This window comes from Lethenteron reissneri, chromosome 33 (assembly GCF_015708825.2).
Source record: "Lethenteron reissneri isolate LAM-NWPU_2019-01 chromosome 33, ASM1570882v1, whole genome shotgun sequence".
NCBI lineage: Eukaryota > Metazoa > Chordata > Hyperoartia > Petromyzontiformes > Petromyzontidae > Lethenteron > Lethenteron reissneri.
Window position 1 is genome coordinate 8,560,383 of NC_083811.1, and position 12,856 is coordinate 8,573,238.

The following is a 12,856-nucleotide window of genomic DNA, read 5'->3' on the forward strand; positions in this document are numbered from 1 at the left end:
TGTGTTGCCCATATCCCTGTGTATTTGAGCAGCCCTGATTGGTTTGTCATTGTCTCTGTGCCTTCAATCACTGTTGGTAAGCGTTTGTCTCTTTGTTACTCTCCAGCTGCTCTGTGTCTTCGAGCACCCTTGATGGTGTTTGTCTGTGTGTCGCCCATAGTCCTGTGTCTTTGAACATCATTGATTGGTGTTTGTCTCTGTGTGTCGCCCGTAGGACTGTGCCTTCGAGCACCGCTGGTATGCGTCCATCTTCGCCGTACTCTGCTGCCTGGCCGTGATCATGTGTCTCATCTCGTCGCTCGCCGTCGAGTGGGTGGGACTCAAAGCGGCACGGGGCCTGCACAAGAGGCTGCTGGGGCGCATCGTGCGCGCTCCTTTGAGGTGCAGGCCTCTTTCGCTTACATATCATCGTCGTCGTTATTATCGTCATCAGCAGCATTGCCTCCATAATCATCATTTTCATCATCAGCAGCATCTTCATTACTATCGTCATCACTAGTAGGAGCATCTTCATTACTATTTTCATCAGCAGCAGCTTTCTCTTCATTATTTCCAACAGCAGCAACTTCATCGTCACTTTTTGGTCATTATCATCAGCAGACGCTGCATTTTCTTATATTTTGTCCTGGTCATCATTATCAGCAGCATTGTCTTCATCATTGGTGTTACCATCATGATTGTTACTTGTACTACGTCAGACCAAAAGTGCCAGTGTTGTTGATCATGAAGATTATTGTTGTATTGGCAGATTGATTTACCAATATCTGACGTTGATTGAAATGCCTTGTGATAACGTGTGTATATGCATTGCAGGTTCTTTGACACTACACCTCTGGGAAGCATTCTAAATAGATTCTCTGCTGACTTACACATGATTGATCAGGTCAGTGGGAAGTGTGAGTAATAGTGAAATGGAATGTGTGTGTATATATATACATATTCCTCAAAGTTTACCTAGCCTGACACAAGAGCCGTGATAATGCCACCACCACCTGTATGTGTGCAAGTAAAATATATTTCAAACTTAATTTGGAGCTTTCGTGACTGCAGGAATTACTCTTTGGTTCTTTCGGTAAAGTGACTTTACCGAAAGAACCAAAGAGTTAAATATATTTCGCGCCATGCATAGCCAATCATGCTAATGGGATGTGCAGGGGAAGGACAAGAAACTAAACACAACAACAAGCAGTTCTAAATAACTGCGTTTTCAATTTAGATTTAAAACTGCATAAAATTGTAACGACCAAAATTAAAAAGCACCAAAACTGTATTTCAAAAGTAGGCCAAGGCCTCCTATTGGCGGAAAGAGGCCTCCGCGATGATTGGTCCGGGAGGCAGGGGTTTGAAAAGGTTGGAGGAAAGATTGAAACGGACGAAAAAGCGAGAAACAGAGCGGAACCCGGAGGCGACGGTTGGGAACCGTTGGAGGAGAAGGACGGTGATTGGCTACGGTAAAAAACATTGAGGGGGAGAGTCTGAGAAAGGGGGCTCGAGAAGGATAAAAAATTAACCCGTAAAAACAAAGTTTTTCACTATAAATCCTTTATATGCGTGGCATCGGTTTTATTTTATTATTCATTTCGGTTTTTCTTGAGTAAGAGTTTCATTTTTATCACATTGGTATTTAAAATGAAATATGAAAAAAAATCCTAAAAAGTGGAAAATTTTGGAAAAAAAATTTCACGACAATAAATTGTCACGCACAACGAGTCTGTGTGCAAAATGTCGGCTCGATTGGATCACGGGAAGTGGGTTAAAAAACGACCGAAAGATCTGCACGGTCGTAAGCGCGCAAGCAATCAAGTGAACTTAATATAAAAGATTTAAAAAGGGGAGAGCACGAGGAGAGGCGGCGTTCGAGGGAAGGGACGAGCTTCGAGACCGAGAATGAAGCCCGGGCCTAGTGTTGTCGCTGTGTCCATAATTAAGAGGCTCCCAGTGTACAGTCGTCGGTGTCATTACTAAGTTACTATTATCTCTTGGCGAACAGCGGCTGTTGTTGTTGTTGCTAAATGCACCAGTCACATTGGTTTTGTGCTCAAATGAGCACATGGCCATGCTTTTCACCTGTCTACAGCTGATAAATGGTAATGTCGAGGTGCATTAGCCACGAGGGGATTTACAAATACAAATAATAATTTGCAGACATTCGTCAATTTACTGCTGGACGAAAGCCTTCCCACACTGTGCAAGCCAAGTCATGGGGCTTGCTTGACCATACTTGGCCACACTCGTGAGTGCAGGTGCAGACATCACTTGCCACTGATGTTTGCCATGGCCAGAAATCAAGCTCAGGAAGTCAGATTTAGAGTGCAAATGTACTAACCACTGCATCACCGCTACACCCCCCCACCCTCCACCACAAAAACAGCACATTTCCCAGTTCAAATAAAATCAGTGGTGTTGTAGATCACTTGTCTCTGTAACCTTCACAGCTCATCCCGTCCAGCACCGAGAGCCTCGTGCGCTCATCCCTCTTCTCTCTGTCGGCCGTGAGCGTCATCGCGTACGTGACGCCCATTTTCCTGGTGGCGCTCGTGCCTCTGGCGCTCATCCACTACTTCATACAGAAGCACTTCCGCATCGCGTCCAAGTGAGCCTCACCAGCGGTTGCGGTGCCAAATATCTGGCGCATACGGGTGTCCCTATCCCCGTTGAGCTGCTCACGTCTGCAGGTGACTCTACCTAATTCTAGATTTGAAGCTTTCGTGACTGCAAGGATTCATATTCTTGGGTTTTTTCTGTAAAGTCACGTGACTTTACCGAAAAAACCTAAGCATATGACTCTACCTACTCCGCCAACGTCAAGGGCAGTGCCCCGTGGAAGACAGTTACAGAAGATGCTGATAAAGCGTAGAGTGTATCTGGTCGTGGCCAAACGTTCGTCTTGCCCCACGGAGTGTCCGTTGATCAGAGTTCAACAGACATGTAATTCTGCATCTACTTCAAGACAATTTCGCACACACCTAATTGCCGGTGAAATGTTCACGATGAACACATATGCCAATGTGGTTGTTGCATTGTGATTGATAGAATTAGGCACTTTTCTTGCTGTGTGTATTCCCACAACGTAGTCAAGTAGAGAATTGGCAAAGGCTGGCGGCACTGCTTGTTCCAATGGTATAGTAATGTTATCTGGTATGGTTGGAAGTCAGGGTAGTGAGCCCAATAGAAGGCTTAAGGAGTAACCTGGTAAATATCTGAAATGCCGCCAGCGAATGGTCGACTCGAGCAGTGGTGTACCACCTATGTGTTCCACTTTTATAAAATTGATGACCACAGTTACAATGTGGGCCATTCTTGATTGTCAACTGGTGTATGAGATGGCCAAAAGCAATGTAAGACCGTCTTGATGCTTGACACGACTGCACGTGGCGTGCGATGGGTGGACGATGATGTATGATCCTGTGGCTGTGAACAGAGACCTGCAGGAAATGGATGAAAACACCAAACTGCCTCTCCTCCTGCACATCATGGAGACGGTGGATGGCATTGCAACCATCCGAGCATTCCGGTGAGTTCTGCTCGCAGCTGGGCTGGCTGGTGCACATTCAGGGGCTTCTCATCCTCATGTTGTCTCACCTCTCGCTGAATACAGAATTCCCTCGTTATTCAGGAACTTGCTCTCCGCGATTCTGGTGATCTGCGAATCGCATTTGGAACTCTAAAGAGAAATAAAGTGATGAGATTAAAGTGATGAGAGAGAATGGGTTAAACGAATATTTTTGTGTTATTATGCAACTGTGCATGTATTTAATAGCTCATTTATGTATGTTTAAGGTCATTGGCCAATATCATGCTCAGGTCTGCGAGGAACTCGTTCTTCTCCACCGGATCAGAGCAATGCGCCGTGGGAAAAAAAAACAATGCTAAAATAGAAACTTACATTGCAAATGATATCGGCCAAACATTCCAGTGCTACAATATATCTGATCAAATATACCTGACCAAATATACCTGATGAAATATACCTCATAGAATATACCTCATAAAATATACCTCATAAAATATACCTCATAGAATATACCTCAAAGAATATACCTCATAGAATATACCTCATAGAATATACCTGATAAAATATACCTCATAGAATATACCTCATAAAATATACCTGCAAATGACTCATTATGGATTGCACATGACAACATTGTCCCCCAAATGCAAGCGTAATATCAATATAAACGGGGACTTCTCACGAACAATATTTTCAGAGGTCCCTTGTAAAGATCTTAATGAATTTGATAAAAGCTGTCAATTTGAGCAGCATGCCATCAATTCCAATCAAGCCATCAATCTGTAGGGTTGAGTCAATTCGGGTGATGATCTCCTTTGCAGTGAATACTCGAGAAGGTATACTATCGATGTAAAATGATCATTTTCATGTCAGAAAAGGAAATAAGATGCAGTGATCAAATGTAAAACTAAATATTATCATTGATCAAAATACAATTATGTGCTATAATCATAATATTCAATATCTAATCCAAAACACCCTTTTCACAAACTTATTATGATGCTCATGTTTTCCTGTGTAATTATCACAGTGTCTGTCCTCTGATGTAGTGTTTTCAATTCAAATTAATAATCCATTTGAGAGTACATATGTTTCAAATCCTTTCCAAACACTTGTTTTCATGAAAATGAAATTCTGTAATATTAGCCTCATCTCATTGTACTTATCTTCGTGCATAAATTGATCACAAACTCTGTGGAGCTTATGCAAATGTAATCAGATTGGAACACCAGCTGCTACACAGTATTATTATTATTGCACAACAGAGTTTGTCATTAGCATAAGATTTGGCCACTGTGTGTTGGAATCACGGACTCATTAGGATAACTATACAATGGGCAGATTGTCCTTTGGTGACCAATAACTAGAAATAAATGTCCCATGAGAAATGTCCAATTATACTGGTAGGAACCTCCTGGTTACACCAGCCCACAGGAGATTATTGTGTCTGTCCGTCCGTCGTGCAGGGAGGGGCTGGGTGGGGAGGGAGGGGCTGGGTGGGGAGGGGAGGGTGGGGGGGGGCTGGGTGGGGAGGGTGGGGAGGAGAGGGTGGGGAGGGGCTGGGTGGGGAGGGAGGGGCTGGGTGGGGAGGGAGGGGCTGGGTGGGGCTGGGGGGTGGGGGGGGGGGGGGCTGGGTGGGGAGGGTGGGGAGGAGAGGGTGGGGAGGGGCTGGGTGGGGAGGGAGGGGCTGGGTGGGGAGGGTGGGGCTGGGTGGGGGGTGGGAGGGGTGGGGCTGGGTGGGGAGGGGCTGGTCACCCCGTGGTGCCCTTATAAAACTCAACGTTTAACCTACTCACGCCGGCATGTGCCCGCCCTCACAGTCGGGCATATTTGCGGAATACACCACGCCGCCGTTGACCCTGGCCATTGACCGAGCAACCCAACGTTCCTACCAGCTCCCTCCGCAGGAATGCGTTTGTTTATACTGGGTAGTTACATCCAACATATGATGATGACGGTAATAATAATTGTCATTGATTTTACATTATCAGTGATTTTACATTATCAGTGATTGTTCTTTCTTAAGATATTGTTCATTTGTCTGAGCTGTTGTTGCATAATAAGTCCCTTCTGAGACTGTCCTTGTCAGGCATGAAAGCCAGTTCCGGCAGAGGATCTTCGAACTCATCGATGCCAACAACGTCCCATTCCTGTTCCTCTCAGCTGCTAACCGGTGGCTTGAAGTGCGCATGGTACGCCGGCCGCGTTCGCTTGTTTTATAAACTCGCACTCACAATGGGTTCCATTAAGAAGTAGCAGAATTAACTCAATTTATTAAAATTAAAGTTGCCCTCTTTTTTTATACAACAAGTTGAGCAAACTGACCATTTTCCATACCATCATTGTTTTTCTTTAATTGATTCTGCTAGCAAACGGTACTGTGACTACAAATGCATAGTTTTTTTACAGCATGGTTCTGAAAAGAACTTAGTGGATGGAATCCATCAGGTGTAGTTTAGCAAATTGTATCCATTTCTTCTTTTCTTTAACGTTTTCGTATTTTCTCCAACTTCATCCCAATTGTCTATTGGTATCATCTTGGCCCACAGAGGTAGATACTCCAGAGCTACCTCTGAAAGTGTTTCAAGTGGCCTCTGCTAAAATGTGTGTTCGTTGCATGACAGTACAACCAATATTCTAACTCTCAAAGTTGGAATTTTACCAAATTAAGTGCAAAACCATTAAATTAAATGTTTTTATGCAGTCATTGGTGATTGGCTGAGACCATCAACTCACTGAACTTCAAATCCAAATCCAACATTTTTATTGAGTAACTTAAAGTCATCCAAAATATACTTAACTTAAAATGAACTCACTGTATCCTAAATATATTTACTTGGTAAAATATGATGCTCGTATAATAAATGTTTTCATCCTTATTTGAATAAATAGCATGAATACAGATAAAAAAAAGTTAAATTGTAACTCAGTGGCATGCTCAGACTCGTTTAACTGCTGACAAAGGCAATTTTTAAAATTAGTATTCAATCCACAACGGCAAATCAATGTAATAACTCGTCCCATTTATCATTTGTATTTATAGGTTAAGAAAAGTTTATTTTAAAAATGCATAATAAATACTCACATTAATGGTGATGCCTTTAGATTGTTTCATATTTCGCACATAACGAGTAAGTAACACCGGTTTGAACAACATCGACAGCTGTCGACAGTTCTTGTTAGGTTTTCTCACTGCACTGGACTATTTTGTACCATATTTATCATTCCATGACAATGAATTGTACACAATATAGTGTGAGTAACAGGTTTACACGTGTTACTTAAGTAATGGACTATCCTGATTGGCAGTGTATGAGCACCGCTCTGGCTAAAAGGTGACCTTTGATGTTGTTCAAAGTCACCTTGGAGCTATACACATTTAATCAAAAAGCACTTTTGGAACACGTTGACATTTCGCCCAACGCTCCTAGCTTGGTGTTTGGCATACGATTTGCTTTGACGAGTGTAATGCTCAATTGGATGGAGCCAAGATAAGGTTTTCAAGTGGTGCTCCGGAATAACCAGTAATGCACTGCAGGGTGATTATACATTCATAAATAGCCAATTATACAATCAACAAATATCTTGATCATATTTGTAGTTTAGGTTTAATTAGGAAATGCACATAATCAACTGAGTTCAGTGTTTGATGGGCATTGCCTGTACCTTTCAGCTCTGCCTGTACACGCAATTACAGTGAATGCTGTGCTTACCAGTAACCACCTTACCATCCCATCATACCATACCCTACCCTACCGTCATCTCTTAAATGGCAAGTCTCACCCTGTGTCGGCCATAGCATTGGCTACACACATCACATCGAGAGAGAGAGAGTCTCAGGCGTTCACCAGCATCTCTACGAACGCTCCTCTCGTCAGCTGTTGAAGATCACTCGAGATTTTTGGTTTGAAAAAATTAGGCGTGTACAAAATATGTTGGCAACATTTCAACCGTGCAGCTTATGTTGCCGTATAATTATAACACGCTACTTGTACTTTAATTAGATTGGGGCTTGCCCGTGTGTGAGATTTGCTGGTCGGCATGACAACCCTTAATTTCACTTGCTTGGTGTGGCAGTCGCTGACCACAAAGTATACGACGTCCGTGAGTTCACTTGTCGGCGAGCTGAAGTGCCGCGTGTCACACGGAACAATAGATGAGACTTGACTGCCCTGCAAAAATAACATTTGTAGCAGGGTTAATAGGTTTGTGCAGGGGCAATGCGATGATTTCACCAATCCATGAATAAACAGATACACGAGGACCATGGCATTGATTTTTAATTAAAGAGGCAGCAGGCAGGCACACCGTACTTAAAGCTGAACTTTGCCTGTAATTAAATGTGATGTCTCCACGGTGCAGTAACGCCATTGAACGTTTGTTCGAGTGCGTGCCATTGCTCTGTAGCCTTTATGGAGTGGCTGCTGTTGCATGAACAATGTTATTAAAGTGTGCTTCTAAAATTGTAGCCTGTGGAAAAAGCATGCGACATTTTGGACGTCCTTTGAGAAGGAAAAATTTCTGAGGTATGGTCCCAGGGTTATTCATGAAGCCACATTTATTAACGGATCTTCAGACGGAACTAATTCAGGGATTACTCCTGTATTTCGAAAAGTAACTGGATCTGTGGGATTTAATTTGCTAATTAATATAACGATTTCAAATGGCTGTTGTGGATGTTTATGGCAAAAAGATAACCCTAAAACCTTTTAATATTTATTAAAAAAATAACTAATGTTGCGTTTTCACAAATTGTAGCAAGCAGAGTTGTAACTTTCATATATTTCAATGCGGCATTAAAATACGTCATATTATTCGATAGTTATGCTGCACATCAATTATGACGAAACCCAAGTAACCTTTCACTAATTGACCCTGTGCAGAGCATTAACATGTCTGCATTATAAATAGAATGAAAGTAGTTTTTTTCCCGAAAAAATTTCACTTTTTTTTTCTATGTTCAGTGCAGCTTCCCCATGCATTTTATGAAGGTCACCATCTCCACACGTTCTCTCGACATTTAAAGTTCAAAAGCATGACGTAATCAGACTCACGGTGGGGTGGTAGGCTGCCCAGCTGTTGCTTCCTAAAATGGTGCTTCATTGACGTTTTCCATTGCAGTATAATCCAGGGCAAGAGCCAATGCCACCCGCGTGCCACATCACTTGGCTCCAACTCGATGGGCCTTGTGCTACCCTGAGCTCACAAAATATATAAATAATGAACCCCTTGTTTTATTTTCGTTTTACACATCCCTCCTGGTTCAGCAATGTGTACCGACGAGCTGGTTAATGGGTTATAACAACAACTAATTGCAGCGATCTGCTGCACGAGGAGCAATTCTGATGCTTCGAGGTGCTCGCCAATTATCAGGCGCTTGCTGCTGGTGTGCACCTCTGGGAGTACGTTGCCCACGATGAGCCGTGAGGCAGGGTGACCCCGTGCGTCTGTGCCATGCTGTCTTTCACAGGACTACATCGGAGCGTCCATCGTGCTCGCCACGGCCATGGCGTCCATAACGAGGTCCTTTTACTCAGGGCTCGACTCCGGCCTGGTGGGCCTGGGGCTCACCTACGCCCTGCTGGTCAGAAACGACCTCCTGTGGACGTTCATATTGTTCTTACCATGATGAATCACGGTCTATCCCCCTGCTAGATGAAGGTCTCCCCAAGTCCTCGACATCTTACGCAATCCTGCAATGTGATTTAATCCACCTAACACCGACACACGCTCCATCTCAGAGGACATCCTCTTGGAAACGTTCCATTTTATTCAAGTCGGTTTCATATTATGGGACTTTTGTTTTGTTTGAACTGAGATAGCAAAGAGTGGGATTAGCAAGAGTGGACGGACTCGAGATAATTTATCCAACAGTGATCATTTTTTTGGTGTTTATTAATATTTACTGGCAATGTTATATAGAATAACAATATTTAAACGCCAATATTTGTCACTTATCAAAAGATGCATTCTCAATTCAATGTGATTCATGTAGTGATGCATTGCCCATAATCTACAACAACCTATTTTTCTACGTGACTTGTCATCTTGGTCTATTGGAGACCAACATCATGCGTTCATGAAGTGTTGAATATAACCATAGACCTGGGGCCTCCTGCTATTTCTTAATTACGACCACACACTGTGTTTGATTCAATTTCCAAGCAGAGTAATTAGGTTCGACTGTTATATTATGTGTATGACATTTTGACATTGTGGAACCCACTGGGACATTGTGCCAGAATATGCCAATGGGATTCCATCCCGTGTGTCCATCGATACAGGAGTCATGTCAAAAAACGTTACGTGGTTGTATTACAATAGTTGATTGCAAGTACATTAATAAATGGCATTAAAAAGGCTACCCTCATTGACATTCATGGGAGATTGCTAATGAATGCGATGGCAAAGGAGGTTACGCATTTCGCGAGTTGTAATGAAATCCTTAGAGTGTGGCTGTTTACTTCGTGCCTAGAGCATGAATTTGCAATGGATAAACCGGACTCCCATCTGTGAACACCAAAATAATGAATCCGCAAGGATTGCCCAGCGAACAAATCACTCGCCCACGCGCGTACAATCACACGCTCACTTCCACCCGGCACACAGCGTTTGTCATTTCACGTTCATCATTTTCAAATGTGAACGGTAAGTAAATGTTTGTGGAGATGCCTGCATAACTGTTAAACGTATTTCCTGTGAGAAGTTACCTGTTACTATAGATGGAATTTGACCACTATATTTGGCGGGGGGGGGGGGTTCGCTTTGTCCCCTACATTAGGAATCGTGAGCGAAATTAATTAATTATTTTATCTTAATTGTAAACTACTGGAAATCAATAATAAAGTTGCCCAGTTTGGGCATGGCATTGCCTCCCCTACAAACTGCACCCATGTCGGTAACCTACACATTTATTTCTCAAACTCTTCCCAAACCATGGATTTGGAAATATTGCACTTTGTTAGATTTAATATTCAATATTTTGTATTCACAAAGGGTTTGTTTTAGCCCCAGTTGAGTCTGTGGTTTTGGTCCTCAAGAACAAGATGCCACCTTTTAAAATTGTCAGGCCCACTGTTATTTAATAATCACATCGCACTTTGCATTACTATATGGCTCGTAGCATTATGTTGTAATAGGAATGTATCACTCACTTATTAATTAAATCTGTACTTTCTGGTACTCGCAGAATTTAACATTCGCGGCCGGATACATTTCAAAACATGCATCTTTGGAACAATTTTGAAATTACTGGCCTACTTTCATCCGCACTGCTGATATGTCCAAGGATAATACTGACCCTTTCTTTTAACCAGGTGTCCATCTACCTGAACTGGGTGGTAAGAAACCTGGCTGACATTGAGGTGCAGCTGCAGGCCATAAAGAGAGTCAACAACCTAATGAAGGTGGAGATCGAGGACAATGAGCGAAGCCCAGGTAACTCGCAAGTTTAAGTTTTAATTTTGTTTAACCTATTTGGCTTGACTTTTATATACTTTTAAGCACTGGGAATTCGCGTACATGTTCCTTTACATATTAGGCTTTTAAAACATCTGTATTGAGGTGAAGTGTGGGGCCGTCCATAAATGACGTCACGCGATTTTGGACGATTTTTGACCCCCTCCCCCCCTCGTCACACGGCGTCACAAAAATTCAGACCCCCCCCTCAAATATGACGTCACAAAGCTCTGCCCCCCCCCCCAAAACCATATTTCCATTTTGAAAATAAAACGTGCTTCAAATCGCTTGAAACTATTGTCATTGTAGTGCGTATTTAATGTGGCGCTGCACTCTGATGTTGTAGGAGTGTTGTTATAACAATTAGTGTTGTTATAACAATTCTATATTTATTTAAAGTTGCGCATTTTGATGTGACGTCACATTTTCCAAACCCCCCCCCCCCCTCTCGTCACACTTCGTCACAAAAATCTGACCCCCTCCCCCCCAGGTGCGTTACGTCATTTATGGACGGGCCCTGTGTTGCGATAAGCTAATCAGTCATTCGTGAACTTGTATTCATGTCGATGGACCAACGCCAGCAACTGACTAGTGTGGCGAAGTATGACTAGTGTGGCGAAGTATGACTAGTGTGGTGAAGTATGACTAGTGTGGTGAAGTATGACTAGTGTGGTGAAGTATGACTAGTGTGGTGAAGTATGACTAGTGTGGTGAAGTATGACTAGTGTGGTGAAGTATGACTAGTGTGGCGAAGTATGACTAGTGTGGCAAAGTATGGTTAAGCAACTGACACATCATGGGGAGGCCTTCATCCAACGGTGGATTGACAAAGAGGTCAACATTGAAATTATCTTTTACCAAATTAGATGTCCACAAGTAACAATCACACTGCTATCCTTTTCAAGAAAGAGTTATTAATCGTTTGCACAAGCGAAACGGATAATTGCAGTTTGACATTTGATTCGTTTGTCTGGCTTTTCATTAGTTTAATGTACATTTGTTGTCATATCTATTTAAGTTTCACGTTCGAGGTTTCTTTTGTAGCAAAACGTTGTGCATTTCTATTTTTTGTGTATGTTGTTACATTCACGCTGTTCTTTTCACTGCTCCATGGCCGTCTAATAAACTATGAATGTCAATGCATAAATAGTGCATTCCAGAATAATACGCCCGATAAATAAAATGAGTATATATATTTTTCTCTTCTTGGTTCTTTCGGTAAAGTCACATAGAAGGGAAGTAATAAAATAATAAAAATAAAACATAATAAAATAATTCTCACGACGTTTCGGCCACAACACAAGCAGCCGTCCTCAGGTAAAGACCAGGTCTGTCGAGGCGACAGCGTCTAAAAGGCCCTTCTACGTGACTTTACCGAAAGAACCAAGAAGATGAATCCCTGCAGTCACGAAAGCTTTAAATTGAAATTTTATATATATATTTTTTATGTCCAAGATTTTGTGCCCTTTGCATAGACACTTTCGACAGACACTGAACATCCGGTAAAGCAATTCGTCACAGCGAGAAGTAACATTTGCTGACTCTTGCTCTTTCTCATTCAAGGGGAAAATAGTTTTATTACAATTTCCGATATAACACCTATACAGGCTGCCCCAGAACCGTATTATCGCCTTGCCTCCTGGGAAACTCAAAGCTCAACCCGTAAGGGTAAAGAGAATCAGAGCTCAAATGAATTGAACATTTAAAGAGCACACAAATGTCAACGGCATACCTTCACAGGTGGCATCTGTATGGAAAGTAAGAGTTTCGATTTAAAGTTTTCGTGACTGCAGGGATTCATCTTCTTGGTTCTTTCGGTAAAGTCACGTAGAAGGGAAATAATAAGGTAATAAAAATAAAACATAATAAAATATTATAATAAAA

At 42.3% G+C, this 12,856-nt stretch overlaps 1 protein-coding gene across 2 annotated transcripts in view; it reads left to right on the top strand.

Annotated features, from left to right (window-relative positions):
- LOC133350306 (ATP-binding cassette sub-family C member 8-like) overlaps positions 1–12,856 on the top strand; it is a 98,202-nt gene that overhangs the window by 50,990 nt on the left and 34,356 nt on the right. For both annotated transcript variants that reach the window (XM_061564510.1, XM_061564509.1), the window contains exons 25-31: positions 215–381; positions 814–883; positions 2,436–2,593; positions 3,422–3,514; positions 5,604–5,706; positions 8,985–9,098; positions 10,831–10,951. In XM_061564510.1, the coding sequence (XP_061420494.1) occupies positions 215–381; positions 814–883; positions 2,436–2,593; positions 3,422–3,514; positions 5,604–5,706; positions 8,985–9,098; positions 10,831–10,951 (826 nt within the window). The remainder of the gene's footprint in view (positions 1–214; positions 382–813; positions 884–2,435; positions 2,594–3,421; positions 3,515–5,603; positions 5,707–8,984; positions 9,099–10,830; positions 10,952–12,856) is intronic.